General features: G+C 39.5%; 1 protein-coding gene across 4 annotated transcripts in view; it reads right to left on the minus strand.

The window, feature by feature from the left end:
- LOC137404609 (daf-12-interacting protein 1-like) overlaps window positions 1-19236 on the minus strand; it is a 42063-nt gene that overhangs the window by 13103 nt on the left and 9724 nt on the right. For 2 of the 4 annotated variants that reach the window (XM_068090833.1, XM_068090830.1), the window contains exons 8-28: window positions 18937-19136; window positions 18396-18531; window positions 17985-18139; window positions 17525-17745; window positions 16244-16420; window positions 15721-15923; window positions 15007-15095; window positions 12615-12830; window positions 11558-11735; window positions 11176-11296; window positions 9812-9982; window positions 8859-9191; window positions 7079-8270; window positions 6403-6652; window positions 6085-6283; window positions 5696-5914; window positions 5148-5285; window positions 4817-5050; window positions 3596-3664; window positions 2960-3416; window positions 766-1041 (exon numbers count right to left, since the gene is read on the minus strand). In XM_068090833.1, the coding sequence (XP_067946934.1) occupies window positions 766-1041; window positions 2960-3416; window positions 3596-3664; window positions 4817-5050; window positions 5148-5285; window positions 5696-5914; window positions 6085-6283; window positions 6403-6652; window positions 7079-8270; window positions 8859-9191; window positions 9812-9982; window positions 11176-11296; window positions 11558-11735; window positions 12615-12830; window positions 15007-15095; window positions 15721-15923; window positions 16244-16420; window positions 17525-17745; window positions 17985-18139; window positions 18396-18531; window positions 18937-19136 (5234 nt within the window). The remainder of the gene's footprint in view (window positions 1-765; window positions 1042-2959; window positions 3417-3595; window positions 3665-4816; window positions 5051-5147; window positions 5286-5695; window positions 5915-6084; window positions 6284-6402; window positions 6653-7078; window positions 8271-8858; window positions 9192-9811; window positions 9983-11175; window positions 11297-11557; window positions 11736-12614; window positions 12831-15006; window positions 15096-15720; window positions 15924-16243; window positions 16421-17524; window positions 17746-17984; window positions 18140-18395; window positions 18532-18936; window positions 19137-19236) is intronic. The other 2 variants (XM_068090832.1, XM_068090831.1) reach the window with 2 other exon arrangements.

The following is a 19236-nucleotide window of genomic DNA, read 5'->3' on the forward strand; positions in this document are numbered from 1 at the left end:
GACAGCCCTAGCTAGTGAGACTGACAGCCTCAGCTAGTGAGACTGACAGCCCCAGCTAGTGAGACTGACAGCCCCAGCTAGTGAGACTGACAGCCCCAGCTAGTGAGACTGACAGCCTCAGCTAGTGAGACTGAGAGCCTCAGCTAGTGAGACTGACAGCCTCAGCTAGTGAGACTGACAGCCTCAGCTAGTAAGACTGACAGTCCCAGCTAGTGAGACTGACAGCCCCAGCTAGTGAGACTGACAGCCTCAGCTAGTGAGACTGACAGCCCCAGCTAGTAAGACTGACAGTCCCAGCTAGTGAGACTGACAGCCCCAGCTAGTGAGACTGACAGCACCAGCTAGTGAGACTGACAGCCTCAGCTAGTAAGACTGACAGTCCCAGCTAGTGAGACTGACAGCCCCAGCTAGTGAGACTGACAGCACCAGCTAGTGAGACTGACAGCCTCAGCTAGTGAGACTGACAGCCCCAGCTAGTAAGACTGACAGCCCCAGCTAGTAAGACTGACAGCCCCAGCTAGTAAGACTGACAGCCTCAGCTAGTGAGACTGACAGCCCCAGCTAGTGAGACTGACAGGAATAGTGAGGCAATAGGGAGCACTAAACAAAAGAAACAATTTCCGCTTGTTAAAACTATAGATGATACAAAGAGTCGATGAAAAAGTCGACAACGCCATGCGTTTACATTTGTGGCTTCTGATAGCTAGTGTTTATCAAGATCAGTTTAATGACAACAAGCTAACAAGACCGATAATGTTATTTTACCTGTAGAAGGATAGACTGAGGCTGATTCTGACGCTCCAATCAGAGATGAGGGACTCCTCATCTCTTGGCATGGAACAGAGACTGGTTTCTTGCTGGCTGGAGCCGCAGAATCAGATGAGGAAGAGGTCAGCTGTCGCTTCCTCCCCTTTGCCTTAGTAAAGGCCGGAGATGTAGGGGGTGAGAGTGACAGATGCCTAGCGATGAAGTCACCTCTTGCTACCGCTTCAATGATATCATTTATATGCTTGGTAACATCCAAGCTCTGGGTTCGATGAGCTGTAAATGGACGGTACTAAATAAGGCAAGCATCAAGGATAATTTATTAGGGTAATAGGGGGGGTTGAGAATGAAACTTGGAAATCATTCAGACTAAATCTATTCTATAGCGCTCTCCAACTAAATAACATCTGACATAGCTTGCTGTTATTGCAGACTCTATAGCCACTAAAACTAAACTCAGATTTAAGTGTTTCAACAAATTCCTCAATAGCTCTAATATTAACCATCTTGGATTCCTAGTTGGAGCGATGTCTAGCAAATGAGCAATGTTTAGCAAATGCAAACAGACTTTCGGTCGCATTGATGAAATGCCTATATAAGTCATCTTTGAGATTTGCTACATTCTACAAGTATTAATGCACGTTATGCTCCATCTGTATAAGGTCACCAAGCAATTGACAGGTTCAATGATATACTATGAAGAAACCTATGGAGATACTCGCAAGACCACTTGGAGAGTGTGAATTTATTTTTGCCGAGTGCAACTTTCAGCAGCAATTACAGTTATTAATAGACGGCATTGCTCCAATTCTTTCACATATAAATATACTAAAACTTTGTCCAACTAAACTTTTGTCCAAATACTTTTTGTTTGTTTAGGCAAACAAAAAGTCTTTGGACAAAAAAATTTATTTTCATTTAACATATACATCATTTGCCATTCTAACTTATAAACTTTAAAAGTATTTTTTGTGCAGTTCAAATGAATTAAAAGAAAAAATAAAACAACTTTAAAGGATTTGCAAACTTTTTAAACATCTGTAACTGTTAAAGTTCATATCATGAAAGAGGTTTTTGTTGAAGTATATTCGAAGGAAAAATAAAACTGTAAATGAGTTTAATATGAAATCATTAGCAAGTTATGGCTAAATAGTAACGAGCTAATAGTAACAGGCTAATAATCTGTTTTGCTATGATAACAATGTAAAATTATTTGGTATACAATTATATGATTTTAGTTCGTTTTAGTGTTGGCTTCGTAGGGGGAAAATATCGTATAGACGTATAAAGTGGTATAGAAACCTATAGTAATTATGTAATGCAACCACATCCTGGTAAAAATCATCAAAATTATCATCAAAAAATAGTAAGAGAACAATATATAACCTTAGTAACCATAGTTACCTACAATAACTTTAGTGTATTTAGTGATTACGATCTGCAAGAAAATGTAACATTACAATGTACTATGTGCAGAGTTCTTACCTTCGAGGCAGACGTGTAATGTAAACGCTGAACCTAACTTAGATGAATTTAGCTAAACACACACTTAAAGGTAGTTTTAGTATGTATTTTAGTAAACTTCAAACTTGTAACTAAAATTTTCTCGCTTATCTGTATGCGAACCCATTTTTACCATAACGGGTAACGCTGAACGGCAAAATAGCATATCAACATTTTTGTTATTCCGTCGTAATCTGTACAATAATCGCCAAAATTTAATTTTGAGATAAATTATTGTTGATATTGTGTGGCGGAAAAAAAATGCGACCTAAATAAAAAGCATCATGTTTTATAGAGTTGGGCGAAAAATATTTTATAACAGAGGCATCGTAACGCGTGGGCACAATGTATCAATTAATACGCCATTTAGCATGTACAATCGAGAAAAGGGTATATGATGAGCATTAGAGTTCTAAGGACTGTGTAGCTCAGTGGTTAATTGCGTGGTTAGGAACATGTGGTTGCAATCTCCATGAGTTCAAATCCAGCATGTGGTGAGCTTTTCATTCCAAGATTTTAATAGCTAAAACTGGACAGGCAGACAAATAATCAAACTTTGAGATTTATATATATATATATCAGACTCCAAATGTTCGAATTATAGATATTAGACTGAAAATGTCTGATATATACTCCTTGTCCTTGCAAGGAGATATGTATATATACATCAGCCTCGAAAGGCAAAACTTGCCTTTTGTTTTAGGCTCCAATGCCCCCTTCTTGTTTGCTAACGAGCCTGCAGTAACCTCTTCCTCGTGCTTCAGTTCATCTTTTATTATCTCCATTTTCGACTCCTCCTCTGGCCCGCTTTCTTCCTGCTCTGTCATCTGTGGTTCTATAGTCTCACTAGTAGTCTGTGTCTGAGGAGACGAGTCATCCGTATCCATTAGCGACCCAGCCGTTGCATTTTCCTCCACTGTTTCCTCTATTACAGCCTCTTCTTCCACCATTTCCTCAGTAACCTGCTCGTCTATGACTAGATCAGAGCTGTACGGGTCGGAGCACAGGCCTGCCAGAATTTCTGAGCCGGTAGACATGCTGTAGGACGGATCCTTGACTATTTCTCCAGGAATGGACGACTCTTCTTCCTCCTCTTCTTCTTCTTCTGGTGCCTCGACTTCTTTCACTGGCCGAGCCCTTTCTTTGCTCTGCAAAACCCGATTGGACATACCCAAATAATTCTACGTAAAGCTAAATAAAGCTGGCACTAGTCGTACAGAAGTTGCTAATCCTAATTATATAAGCTTATCACAGAGACTCCGTTAAGCTGATCAAGCCTTGACGAATAAGAATTTAGATGAATACAAAAAGCATAACCAAGTTATACCTTGGCTGCAGCTTTTCTTCGCACTGGTGTTTTCGCTGACCTCTTGACTGGTGCTGCTGGCGGAGGCTTCTAAAACATTTAACAGAAAACTCTCATCTGACTGGTCAAATTAAGCAGTTTTCCTCTTCTACAGCCATAAGCCACATAGATGACATCGCCATAGTTGTGTGCCAAATATCAATACAGCCAAGAAAGGTTTCGGCATCATAAATAATATACATAGGAGAGGAAGCGCAAAAAGATCGACTATGTTATAGCGAAGGATAAACAAGTTGAAAGTATTGTTATGACGGTTAGGTGGGCTAGTTCGGATTTACTGCAATAGGTTCACTATATTGTAAAACCATAGGTGATTGCTTGAATACCAAGTACTGTCCAGTCCAAAAGGGTTGCCTGTGCTGAGATGACATTTGATCGGTTTCTTTGTCATAGTGTGAGAGTGTGATTGCATTGCTACGTGCAATGTAGCTTTACGAAGCAACGCAAAATGAAGTGACTACGGTTTTTCTTACTTTTCACAGTTAATGGAGTCTGGCATCCCCCGTGATAAGTGAAAATCCACGAAATGGCAACTAATCTTTTAAAGTAAACGTATGAGACAAATTTTCACACCAAAACACTTAAACTGCTTTTTAAACATACTGTATCTATTTCCTATATAAGTACGCAAATGTATCTATTTCCTATATAAGTACGCAAATGTATCTATTTCCTATATAAGTACGCAAATGTATCTATTTCCTATATAAGTACGCAAATGTATCTATTTCCTATATAAGTACGCAAATGTATCTATTTCCTATATAAGTACGCAAATGTATCTATTTCCTATATAAGTACGCAAATGTATCTATTTCCTATATAAGTACGCAAATGTATCTATTTCCTATATAAGTACGCAAATTGGTATTGAATTTATATTCAAATTTCAGTCCCAATATTTTATACCAGAAAATTCACTTACATAGTACGGGCCTAATTAAGACTTCATCTGGTCTGAATAGTCTTACTTATGATTAACTGGGTTCGTTGTGAGAAGGAAGTCACATGTTTGTAAATGTATTGTATACATGTTCATGTATGTATTGTTTAAAGCTTTTTAGTTAATTCTTTTCAAGGAACATTTTTTAATCGAGAAGTACTGAAATAGTCAAATGTAATCCGCGAAGTAGCGAGGGATTACTGCATGTCCTTACAAGGAGAAAGAAAAATAGCGCACACCTGTGGTGAGGGAGGCTGACTTGAGGTGCTGTCGCTGTCAGAGTCACTACTACTACTACTACTGGTGCTGCTGCTACTCGAACTTGAGCTGCTACTGCTGCTGCTGCTACCGGAGGATGAGCTGCTACTCGCTGTTGCAGTTGAACTTTGGGCGGCCTTCCCACGCTGACCTTTGTTGACTAGTTTTTTCTGAGGCCCTCTCGCAGATGCAGGTGCTGCTTTAGTTGTCTTCTTCTGCGATAAGAAAGAAATCAGTTCGAAATGAGGAATCACTAAATGTTTCCAACTTTCTAATAATAAAAGAATGTTCATAATTCTTTAATGTACTTACACGCTGTTTTGCTGCAGCAGCCTTTTGTACTGAAGGCTTCTGCTGTACAGAGACCGGCGGCTCATCTGCGTCACTCTCATCCGAAGAAGAACTCTGCTCGGAATGACCTACAGAACTTTGCTTCTTGGCTAATGAAATCTAAAAGAGTAGCCAGAACGAACAATGAATGACAAAAACAGCAATAGGGAAGAGTAGCTACCTAAGGTGATAAAACACACAGGAGCATTTAGTAGGAAACAACATTCACTTTGCGCGCAACATTGGGGAGGTCGTTATGTAAAACACTGTGAGCCAACAGTGACATGTGCACTTCTAGTGACACATCCACATCATATAGGAGAGCCATACAAAATTGCCTAGTGCGTATCATTCACTACTGATATAGTACAGAAGTACCGTTGCGCTGTCTGCAGCTCTATATCTCTATACACCGGTGCGATATTGGTAGTAAAGTCCTACTCAAATACATATAATGCACCGAGAAAAGCGCGAATGTATACATGATGTAAAACTGTTAGCGTCTTATGCCATATCGAGTCTCCAACTACCTTGGCTGGCTTGCTGGCAACCTGCTTCCTTCCTCTTCCGGCAGCGGGCTTCTTCTTCTGTTGTTGTTCTTTGGGTTGTCGGCGCCAAAGGTTGGCTAGTGCCTTCTTCTTCATGGCATTGCTGCGTACAGTGTCGGCTTCGCTTTCACTGTCCGAGTCAGAATTTTTTTTGAGCTCCTTTGCTGAGGCCTTTGAGGGAGTAGATTTAGCTGATTTTGTCTATAAAAAGCATTCATAAGTGAGTAGCGGTACATTTCTGTTAAAGTAAATGAAATTCTGATAAAAACCTGCCGAGCATTTCACAATTGTTACGTTTGCATCATCAACGAAAAGGAACACAAGAGAACCAATCAAGCATCCTACTAGTCATAACTATGTGTAACACCGACCTCTTTCCGAGTTTTGGTCGATGTATTTCCAGACTTAGGTTTGGCTCGCTCAGGAGACTGATCCTCGGTGTCGGATGATAGCATGAGACTTTTTTTCGTCGAAGATTGAGACATTTTTGATCTTACAGGAGAAGATAATGGCGACTCCTCTGCCTCTCCATCGCCACTTTCGGAGTCTTCAGTATCTGAATCTTTTGCGCTGCAAACCAATATACAAAATAAATGCTTTGCATGTGTTAAGATCGATCAATTGCTTTTGATCACTCTACGCACAGTTGGTCGACACGAATCTAATAACTTACAAAAGATCGTGCTTACGTTTTACGACGTCGTTTTCCTTTACTCATGTTTTTTAAGTTTTGTGCTGCCTTTGCTGACGCACCACGTTTCCTTTTCACCTTGTCATACATGGACTCCCAGACTATAGGATATTCATTCATCCAGTTAGCTTTTTCTTCCTCCGTCTTCTCTTTCTCAAGCTCGTGCGCTGCCGATGACTCTCCATCAGAGAGCTCGTCTTCTTCCTTACTGCTGTCTTCCGAAGAGGCTGATTCCATGACTCTACTAACTACATGTATATGTGAAAAAGTTAGACTAGCCGCAGCAGAGAACAGAGAAATGAGAACTTTTTTCTCAACAACCACAAACTTGGCAAACAATAGAGCCAAACGAGTGAATTGAACAGGACATGAATAATTAGTCTGCATTAAACATAGGTTCAGCCTTATTCAGTTCAGGAATAATAAACTTATAAGAGATAAGTTTAGTTTTATGCATGACACAGGAGAAAATCAGTTTTGTATTCATTGGAGCACCATGGAACTATCTGAATGCTGGCAAACTAAATGGCGTAGTGGAAACAAAGTAACCAGTTAGTAACCAACTATATATTAGTAGTAAGTGCTCATCTCACTGAAGACACCTGGTTCACTGCTACTACGTTTTCACACGCAAGCATTGACCTACAGTTACATACTGTACATAGATCAATTACCTTTTTTCTCAGGCTTCTTTCTCTTAGTTTTATCAGAAATTAGAGTCTTTTTAGGCTGCTTGCTGGTGTCAACCTTCGAGGTAGCTCGAGCTTTTTTGCCTTTTTTAGTCTTCTCACTCGCTTCCTTCAACTTGCGCCGTTTTTCTTCCTCCGCCTCTCGCTTTCGTTGCCGCTCCTCCTCAGCCTCCTTTCGCTTTCGCTGCCGCTCTTCCTCAGCTTCTCGTTTCCGTTCCAGCTCCTTGCGCTTAAGCTCCTCGCGATGAGCTTTTTCTTGCTTGTTTCGCTCACGTTCTCGTTCCCTCTCCAATTCTTTCTGTTTCTCCTGCTCTCTCTCCAATTCCCGCTCTCTTTCCAACTCCCTTTCTCGTTCCAACTCTTTCTCCCTTTCCAACTCTTTTTGTCTCTCCAACTCTTTCTGTCTTTCTAAATCTCTCTGTCTTTCCAATTCTCTCTGCCGTTCTAGTTCTTTTTCACGTTGCAGCTCTCGTTCTCTTTCTTTTTCTTTTTCTCTTTGCAGCTCTTGCTCTTTTTCCAACTGTTTCGCCTTTTCTCGTTCTTGTTCCAACTTTTTTTCTTGTTCCAACTTTTCAAGTTCTTTTGCTCTTTCCGTCTCCTCTCTTTCTAGCTCCTGCTCTTTTTCCAGCTTACGATCTCTATCACGGTCCTTGTCTTTGTGCTTTTCTTTTTTCTTTGCATGTTTTTCTGACTTTGTGTGCTCTGATGATTTCACTTCTTGTTTGACTGGTTCTGATGACTTACCGGAGGATTTACTTTTATTTAAGGAAATGTCAGACTTGACTGATTTGTTAAACTTTCCTTCTCCCTTCTCTGATTTTGTCTTCACTTCTGACTTGGAGGTTTTCTTCTCATGTTTCTTCTCTTTGTGAGACTTTATTTTATCTTTAGTGATACTGTTATCTTTACCGACGCCTGCTTCTGCGCTACTAGATGTTCTCACAGCTGTATTGGATGCCCTTTTGACATTGGTGCTGATGACAGCATCATCGTCAGGCTTAAAGAGATCAAGGTGAGGCTTATAGTCATGTTTAACACGTTTGTTTGTCGAGATGGCGGAAGGCTTATGCTCGTGTTTCACTTCAGTTTGCCTGCCAAAGGAAGACTCATAGACAGAATGGTCAGGCCGCTCTTGTTTAATAGGTACTGGCAAGTCATATCTGCTGATACTTGGCTCCTAGAAGCACACAAGAATTACGGAGTGTGAAAACGTGCACATAACAACATTTTGTCCAAGCCTTGTAGCAAAAAAATGCAGAAACTAGATGTTTCAAGGTTCATTACTATATGCATCTTATTTCGGGGATGTCTGAGACTAGCGACATCCTAAAGCCGGGTTCCCATATACGGCACAAAGCACCGGCATCACACCGCAGGCTATTAGCAATGAAATGGGAACGTATGCGCCGAGGACCGCCGGTGGTTGCCAGCGGCATCGCAATAGTTTAGCGCTGTTCAAACTTCGCAAACGGCCGCAGGCAAAACATTCCCGAAATGCACTGTACGGATATAGGTCACCATTATAGAAACGGCATGGCTAGCCAACATTTTATTTGAATACGCAATTATGTTTACGATATTATTAACGATGTGGCTTTATGTGAACATATCCCGCAGAGCCTAGCGTCGCAAGCGTTTGGCTGCGCATGTTACCGCCAAAGTCTAGCAATCGATATGGGAACCAGGCTTTAAGCACTTGAAACGATGGGAAAAAACGATTGAGCTGATTGATGATTTTCGATACAAGTTTTCGATAGAAACTAACCTTTTTGATTGGTGCTGCCTCAATCAGAGCTTCTTGTTTTACTTCCATGGGTTTCACTTCCGCAACTATTCGGTTGTCTAAGGATGTACGATTATCCTGAAGAGGCTGACACCTGGGATCAGTAGCTAACCAGGAAGACTTACTGCTTTCTGAGCTGCTGCCACGCCGCAAAATGCCTTTTACTGGTGCTGCAGGCAAAGTAGAAGAGACGGCGGCAGTTGGCACAACGGGTGTCGTCGTATCAGAGAATAATGATGAAATGTTGGGTGAAACAGGCACAACGTCCTTGTATGTAGACTTGTTCTTAAGAGCTGAGATCATTGGTTGAAGTCTCTAAATATCAGATTCAAAGCATCTTTAAGTGATTCAGGCTAAACATCATGTGCTAACAGGAAGTAGTTTTAGTACGGAACAACTTGAAATACTTAAATTAATCTGAAAAAAAAACCACGACAAAGTTCAATGTTACCCAAAAGTAAGACAATACTAATCTGAGATTTATTATTGCTCCTTATTACAGTTGCCTTCCATTTTTATCACAGTCAATTGAAGCAGGCAAAAAAGATAACCAAGGAAGTGTGAAGATGATAACCTGACACAGAAACCATCGAGATGTCATTTACTAGTACTTAAAACAGTAAAATAAAAAGAATCAGGTACTGACGATTGATGGTGCCCGAGCTGAAGAAAGCAACCTCGTCTCATCAGCCTGGTGACATGAGCATTTATTAGACATTGATGAACCAAGCAATGTACAAATGCGGCTCCAATTATTATCCAATTGCTTTGCTCATATCGCTCATGAAAATTTGACACCAAGTTGAAATGGAACCGACAAAAAACCATAAAAAAAACAATTCTGTAAATAATAGGAATAAGACTTCAAATTAGTAGTTTTCTTGATTTTGCTTGTAAATTGTGCACAAAACATACTACAAGCCATATAAACTCACCATTGTTGATAAGGAGTCATTGGAATGATATGCATCTGAGACAGAGGTTAAGGTACTTTGACTTTCTCCTGAGGGAGATAGCACTGAAGGAACTGCTAGAGGTGCTGAAGGTGTTACTGGAGTTATGGAAGCACTTTGGGTGCCCTGATACCCCTCCAACCTTTTGCAGTCCTACAAGCGTAACAGACGCTGAGAAGAGAGAGCCTAACAGATCAACATAACTTCGGATCATTTGCATAATCAAGAGTTTCATTTGTGCGGCAAAGCATCCTACAGTAGTCATAGGTCAAATTGAAACTTTTTACCACTCGCTAATTTGTTTACCAGTTTGTAAAGTGCACCTTCACTATACGATTACCCTGATATATGATGTTTTCACCTTATGAAGTGGAATGTGATGATTTTTTTACCTCACCATATGAATCTTATTTCACCATACAAATTCAACAAAGTTTTCACTAGACTTCAAATTTGGCAGTGGGTGTGCTTATTACGTACGTCAAAATAACAAAGACACCGCAATGCTGTTCGTCGAAAATATTTTCATAATGCCTGAAAAAGACACGATGACCGATTTCTCTCAGTTCAGTAATTATCGTGTGTAAAACGGTAATATGTTCCCTTTACAAAGTAGCAAAATTGGAGTTGCGATCCCTTGAATAAGAAGGATTCAGTGGACAGACAACTTTTTTAAACCTGCTAACAAAAATCCACTTCGTTACGAAAGCAGCATCATTTGGGCTCTCTTGTCAAATTAGGTTGAATAAGGGTTTAATGAGAATGGCTAAAATTATATTAAAAACAAAGCCGGAAAGTAATAGGTGATAAAATTTTAATAATAAAAAGTTGAAATTCAGTAAAATAGTTAAAAATACATACTAAAACGTAGCTTTAAGTTTGCTTAGTAAGATAAACTTATTTAAAGTGAATTCAGAGTTTATGTTATAGGATGCACCTTTGTCTTGAAGGTAAGCACTTTCTATGGTACGCACTACACAGCACATTGCAAGGTTACATTTTAATGCAGATCATAACCAATAAATACACTAAATAGGCTACAATAAAGTTATTGCAGGTAACTATAATTATTAGGGTTAACATACTATTTTGTTACTAATTTTTAATATGTACAGCATTTATATAAAATTTTGACGATTTTTACCAGGAAATGTTTGCATTATATAATTACTATGGCTTGTATACCCCTACATACGATTTTCCCACCATACGATGTCAACCCTGGAACGGATAAAAATTGTATCCTGAGGGTGCACTGTATATAAAACCATGTCCCTAGATTAGTACTCTTTTGCCATAACAACTACAGCAATAAGCTGACAATCTAATCAGATCGATGCACTTACCTGGTCAAATATACTAAGTCTTGCCCAGACACTTGGCGTAGAGGTAATGTTGGCTGTTGGAGCTGTTCCCCCAGACAATTGTCCAGGAAGGCTAGTCAAGGGACTGCTTTCTATCTTGGGTCTGAAACATCGACTCCTTTATTCAGCAACATGCAATGAATGCTCACGAAATACAGTTATAGATATTTTATCAAAACATAAAATGATCTTCCAATAGGTATGTCTCGGACTAATGACAGCAAGTGAAGGTGTCTCAGAAGTATGACAGCAAGTGAGGGTGTCTCAGAGGTATGACAGCAAGTGAAGGTGTCTCAGAAGTATGACAGCAAGTGAAGGTGTCTCAGACAGATGCATGTAAATAGACACAAGCTTGGAAGCATACTTGCGTATGATCTTGTATTTGCTGAGGTCTATTGCAGGGCGAATATCCTTGGGTGCTTGCGACATGGCTTTGTCTGCTATGCAAAGCCTTTCATTTAGCTTGCGTATCTTTTCTTGTATGTCTCTTGATGTCGGAGACAGGTTACCATCTTCATAGTCTGCCTCAATGTCGTCTGGATCTGAAGGTAAAACATAGACGTCTGCATAGTCAGAAAAAAATTGATCTCTAAATGGTAAAGTGTAGTAAAAAGATACAGTGAAAAGTTATACAGCGAAACTTGGATAACTCAAACTTCACGGAACCGAGCGAAAGTGTTCGAGTTATCAGAGCACTGTCACAAGTGCATTTATTTATCAGTAGATACATGTACTTATACAAACTGTATATCAATCAAAAGCATAGATTGCAATTTGCAAGTTAAAGGGTCTCTCGTGTGAAGTTTTAAATATTTTTAATCAGAAAGTATAGATATTTTTCTATCACTTGAGATTTGGTTGCCGTTTTAGGTGATGTGACTGCCAGGACGTTCTCAGATTAAAATTGGCAAAACTTGATCGCGGTTGAAACGCTCAGAAAAAAGACATTTTTTCTCCTGAGCGTTTTAACCAAGATAAATTTTGCTGATTTTACTTCAAGTTTATCCAAAGGTTACTTCGCTTTTCCTTGCTTTCGCAGAGCCATTGCAGAGCGGATGTTTGGTGAAATTTGATTTTTTACAAACCTTTAGAAAAGTCGTTAACGAAAATATTTGGACGATGGCAATAACGACGCCTGAGAACTATTAAAAGTTGATGTTTATCTCTATGACTTGAAATAAAGTAATATTTTAACATGATAACAACCGTCGCGGTAGCCGTTGGGCAAAAAACTGTCCGAGTTAATTATGTTAAGTTCGAGTTATCCATAGCAATTTATCATTGCGTTGGAACGTACCAAACAAATCCGTTCGAGTTAACCATGTGTTCGAGCTATCCAAGGGCGAGTTATCCGAGTTTGACTGTATTCACCAAAGTGGTCAAAATATGATAGGTGGAAACAGGTAGCAGTGACACTCCACCTGTTTTAATGATAGGTATCTTTTCTGTAGAAAATTCTGTGAAGCCTTTCAAAGCTGGTGATGTCAAGGTGGGGCTCGACATTGGTGACTCCATTGAACAGCGTTTACTTCCTGCGCCAGGGCTTCTGGGTGATTGCATAAGGGTCATGGCAAATTTGGGAAGGGCAAGCTCACAAGGCTTGGTGATGAGCATGCAAGCTCTCGACTTGAGCATTTCTGAAACAAACAATGACCTTGAGCTGACCCTTAATGTCAATGATAAGGGTCACACCTACTCCTAACAAAGATTTTCAAACATTGTCTTTTTGATGCAGTCCTCAGTTTTAATATCGAGTATCTAATAGAATGCTGCGACATGGTAAAAAGGAAACGCAGTTAAACCTCTACATATGAGGATAATTCATTTCGATATGTATTTCTTGTGTTAAAACTGTTTGTGTGTTGGAACAAATATCCTTATAAGAATAGTTAGTAAATCATCTAATTCGTCCACAGCCAAAAACTAAATAATAAATACTGCAAAAAACTACTCACAGAATTAAAAGAATCACATTATAAAAAGCTGAATAAAACCTGAACTATATAAAAACCTAAGTAATAATCAGTGGAAAGAGGTTTTTATTACCTCAAAGACACACAAACGGAAGTGTAGACCCTCCAATGAGTAGGTTCAGAGGCAGAAGTTGTGATAGATATATGCAGGTGTAAACATTCTTTAAATTAAACTTACCTTGAATTAGGTAAAGTTTAAACTGATTTAATTCATATATTTTTCTTATTTTCATATTGTTCACAACTTTTTTAAAAGTTCAACTATTATTTTCACTCTCATTTAAAAAATTGCGAAGCGTTGAGAAACTTTGAACGACCTCATTTGGAACCTACTTCGGGTGTAAAATCAACTATTTGTCCAATATATACCTCGATATACCATAAAACCCATTTTTAAACCCTTCCCCTATACAGTAGACGCTCCTACAACGTAAATAATCTGTTCTAAGAACGTTTATGTTATTGGAAATTTACTTTACACAAACAGTAAAATACATGTAAATTGCCTAATTCGTTGCAAGATCTTTCCAATCTCACCATTTGGCCATACAATAAGGAAAAACTAGACATAACTTTTTAATTTATGGGCTGTACTGTAACTGCAGTATTAATGGTTTGCATTGACAACTTTTCTCCTTTTTCTGATCAACTTCATTGGTTGTATAGACCATAATTGCGATAATTTTACAATAATTTGAGGGAGAGCGCACATTTGCCACGTTTATACACAATGATTTGCTTACTTTTACTAAAATGCAAAGTCTATTCTGCAAAGTAAAACTAATCGCAAATATTTTATACGCCTACAATAAAATAAAAAAAAGTTTTTTGCTATAAACAAAGCACTACTACCTGTTTGTCGTGTATCTGCATCTAGGGGGGTCAAGGTTAGGATAAAAGATAACTTTCGACGATACTCCAACTCGTGACATGCAGATTGGTCGGCCGATGCTGTAAAACCTTTGAACAATTGTGCAGCTACCTTATTCTCTGTTTTGCCGACACATCTGACGATCTATCACGACAAACTAGATAGAATGTAGCAAGTTTTATATATAGTTGATAAAACGCTATGCGTACGTCGTTTTTTTCTCGCAAGTGTGACGAGGTGGATTATCATTCAAATCGAATTTAAGGACTCGCCTGACATGACACTACGTTGTATGGAACCTTTTACGTAGTACGAAGCAAAAACTTCACATAAATTCTTTATGTTATCTTGAATTCACATTATACGAGGTATACCTTATAAGGGAGTCTACTGTAGTGGTGTTTAATTAGAGGTGCCATTCAAATCAAGGGTGGTGTTGTATTTTTCAACAATTTTTGGGACAATAAATTTAACCCTTTAACTAATTTTAAATTTAATATTAAATTTAACCCTTTGAAATTTAAATAAAATCATGGCAACCACTACAAAAATTGTTATTGATGTAACCAAGTCATTATTAGCACTATTTAGCAGACAATTCTACTGATTACTTTCTATTATGGGTTTGTAAAAATAAAAAAATGTCAATGCCAGGCAAATTATAGAGGTAGCGTTCAATTAAAGAATGGCATATTTATAAACCCTTCTTCTATATAGTGGAGTTCTATTAGAGGCGGTGTTCCAATAAAGGTGGCGTTCAAATAGAGGTTTTACGGTACATCTCGATACATGCCTCGATATATATGTTGAAAAATTCAGATGTTGTGTGATCTTCATACAGAGACTCCACAGTAAGAAGAATCCAAATGCACTAGTTGTTCAGCTGATAGCTAGTTAAAATTATACTTTTAACGCAGTGCTAGTAAAAGAAATATTGTCCTCAAACATGAAGGATGGCAGCATACTCACCCCAGAGTTCAGAGATTTGCTCTTTTGGTGGACCTGCTCCATTTATGGGTATATCATCTGGTCCCTTACTGCTAGCCCGTCTATATATCCTGATGACAAACAATCAAAACCCTTGAACATACACAAATCAGCTTGGCAGAGATGCCGATGCACATGTCTATACCTGAATCACTCAACAGTTACTGTAGATGTTGGTTATCACCATGCTTGTTGTCTGCTCAGCCTTGCCACGCCTCCTCCTAATGAAAGAGCTAAAACTACATACATAACTACAAAAACAAGTTGTATTTGCTTTCTTCTGAGGGTCAGGGTATTTTCGAGCTTTTGCTACGTGCTCTCGAAGTTATATGCACTTCTGTTAGTTCTGCATCGCCCTCACCTGCATTCATAGTAACTGATTAGTTTATTAGTAAATCTAGCCATTTCTTTACGCTGAAGACATCTGGCAACATGCGTTTTTAAACCTATTGTCCGGATTAAATCCAGATTTTAAATCCACTGTCTGAAAAATGTGGAGTAATCTGCCCTCTGCCTTTAGTAGATTATTTGAATTCCAAGTGGTTCCTAATACCCATTTCTGAAAACATCATTTTAGTGATAAATACAAAAGTTTTGAATGAATTCCTTTGACATAGTTATCATCTTTATAACAGCAAAATGCCTGGGAGCAAAACAATAATACAAATGATTATTTATACAACTAAATGCACCCACCTCTCCTTTTCATCCTTCTTCCGTTTCTTGAACGAAGTAGAGAAGGTGCTATCAGACTTGGGTGAGTTGGAACACGTTTTCTCTACCGCCTGCTTGGTGACTGCTGCCATTGCGGTCACACCGGTTGGTTCATTCTTCAGCCGCATCTTTTCATACTGCTCTCTTATTGAAAGTCTCGTGTCCAGTGACTCTTGAATCTCACTCTACATAGTACAAATAGCATAGGTTAACACGCGCGGATCCCACTCTACATAGTACAGATAGCATAGGTTAACACGCGTGGATCTCACTCTACATAGTACAAATAGCATAGGTTAACACGCGTGGATCCCACTCTACATAGTACAAATAGCATAGGTTAACACGCGCGGATCTCACTCTACAAAGTACAGGTAGCATAGGTTAACACGCGCGGATCTCATTCTACATAGCCAAGATAGAGCGGATTAATAGAATCTGGCACTGCTTGTCCGCGAAGAGAATGCTGATATATGATTTGACGATAGCTAGCCTAAAGACTTACAAATGATGCTGACGTTTTGAAAGACTCGGGGTGATTGTGAGTATTGCTCTGACTGTGATTGAACCTGCCAGTTGAATGAGAGCTCGACCAATCATTGCCGCTATCCGACATTCCGGCTGATACCATTTCGTCTTCATACTTCATAGAATCAGGAGGGGGGCTATCATTGTCCAAACCCTGTAGCCCAGCAAATAAAACATTAATGTCACATGCAAGAGTTCTAGGCGATTTGTGAACACAATGCGGTTAATGGGGACCAGCACTGAACGTAAAACCTCTACATATATTGTATCAGCTAATTTTTACTATAATAAGAGCCGTGTCTGTCCGTCCATCTGTAGCCACGGCTATAGACTGAGAAAAAAGATTGCACTGTATGGGATTTGAACCCACAACAACAGGCTTTGCCGGCAAGCATGCTACCTCCAGCACCGATCATTCACATTTCGGTACTTTTGAATAATTGTATGCATAGTTATTACACCCGACAGTCTCTCACGGCACACTAAACTGTCAGGGTACTAGTGTTAATAAATAGTGAACAAGGCCAGTTTGTGTAAAAAAGTAAAGCTTATGATTAACATATCTAATTGAACTAGTTTATCTTTTCAACAGTAAAAAATACCTAGGTGAGATCACGGAGCTAAGGCAATTCTTGTGGATTACCTATGGCACCGATCTCGCAGCGCCATCACATAACCGCTACGCTGATTTATCATCTGTCTCATGGGAAAGCCTATGAGCCAATGCAGTGATGGCACTGTGGCATCAGAATGAATGTAATACTCAAATGTTGTTGAAGCGCAACCAACTATTGATAGAATAAGTTTTAGTTTCAAAGACACCATTTAGGTTTCGCCAATTCAAGGGATTGTTTTACTTTGTTACTTTGCCTCAAATTAAAATATTTGTGTACTTCTGTGTACTTAGTTTGACGATGAGAAATACAGTTTTTCATGTAGTCAACGAACCGTTAGTCTTTCAACAGACCGTTCAATGCAATAACTCATTTCCATACCACAGATGAGTGAAATCTTTGACGTAACATGATGTGTACTGGATAATTTTCATTCATGTACTGAATATTGAAGTGATCAACAAAAAGAAACAATTACTTGAGTGTGGGCACTCTATTTGTTTACTGTATCGCACAGTAAAAGTTACACACTCATAAAGATGGAAGTCCCAAACCAAACTAGAGGAAAGTCAACGTAGTAGAAATCAGGGTAAAACAATGCTGGGCAGAGGGAGCCATAGAATTAAGAAGAAAATAACACAAACCTTGAGTTGAGAGAGCAACTCATTCCTCTTGCGTTGAAGGTCGTCCATGTGGTCACCCCCACTGCAAACTGAGTCTACATCGCTATCGCGACTACTCATGGGCGTGTTTGTCACTGATGACCTTTGTAATTCGGACACACGAGAGCTTCTTCCTCCCCGGCTCTCATCCTGCCGTGAGTGACCACGCCGATAATCATCTCTTCTGCTCCTTCTGTCCCCGTCTGAAAGGATGGCTGATAAATAGTGGTGTGACGAGCTATCTAGAATTGCCTTCTTATACTTATCTCAACCGCCGGGTTAATATACATGTATCATAAAGAGCGATAAAAAGACAAAACAATTCTTTCCAATAATAAGCTAGCATTCTCCTGCTAAAGCCGTTTTGGGCATCTTACAGAACAAGACGAGTTCTCTCCAGTTTGACAATTATGCAAAACTATAGTCCTTTTCATTCTCTCACCTCGACCGGTCCTTTCCGACTCACTCCTAGGGCTCAGCTCGTCTCTTGTCGGCGTGGAAGGAGAAAGGTTACTTTTTCTTGGGGATCTTGGGGAGCGAGGCAGAGAGCTGGTAAGGCTTGGTGGACTTCTGCTATAATGACCTCTACTGCGTGAGCTGCCAAGAGCAACCAGTAGTCCAAAATTGTGGCTAAACAATATATTCATGCTAGGTGGCTATATAAGGTATAAATGCATTTACAAACCGATTCTTTAATTGACCAAAAACGAGCCATCCAGAACAGTGCGTACAACAAATTTAAGATTGAAAGCCCAAAAAATGCTATACGTGTGATGCATTCCCCGAGATTTGATCTAAGAGGAAATAATACTGACAAAAATGTCAAGAATATTTAAGGAAAAAAATAGCCTACCCAAGACTCGGGGGAGACCTGCTAAACCTGTGGATGCGACGAGCAGAAGGACTGACAGAGCGTCTGCCAGTCCTACTGGCTGGAGAGGTTGACCGCCGTCTCGTCTTATAGAACTCGTCATACCCCGACCTTGACCCTGTGAATAGATTAGTATGTTCAAATGCATGTTAAAAGAAATTCGCTATTCAAAACTTCGTCATTCGATGAACGCATGGGATACAACAACAGGGAAGATGTCTTAATCATTAGATACAGTCAGTTTTGTAAACAGCTTGTCAAATATTTAGCCAATGAGCATCCATAAATAATGGCAGTAACTTCCAGTATTTACACTTCACACTAAAAGACAGGATGTCTACAAAGCTTTCAGGCAGAAACAGAGATTACAATGTTGCTACTTTTAACGGTTGTGTTATCTCCTCAATGACGCTTATGACTTGCCTTCTCATGACCATAAAATGTTACAAATATGAACGCTACAAACCTCTAGCCGTTTTTACAAAACTAACAAACTGTTCACTTTTACTAGCCAGCTGCATACCTGGTGATTCGTAACCCCTAAAATCTGATCTTCTCGAGTTTTTCTCTCTTCGCTGATCAAGAGGAGAAATGCTGCCAGAATCATTCCATCGCGGTAGGCCATCTCCGCCACCACGAGGACCGCCAAAGTCACCGGCAGTAGGTGGATGTCCGGGTCTATACCGACTGACTGGACCCGCTCTATCATTATAGCTGCTGTACCTGTTGAATAGAACAGACAGCAATTACTGGACTACCGTATATTGGTGAAAGAAATTATAATTCTACATACGAGTACAACTGTGTGCCAATCAAGCGCTAG

Source organism: Watersipora subatra, chromosome 9 (assembly GCF_963576615.1).
Source record: "Watersipora subatra chromosome 9, tzWatSuba1.1, whole genome shotgun sequence".
Lineage (NCBI taxonomy): Eukaryota > Metazoa > Bryozoa > Gymnolaemata > Cheilostomatida > Watersiporidae > Watersipora > Watersipora subatra.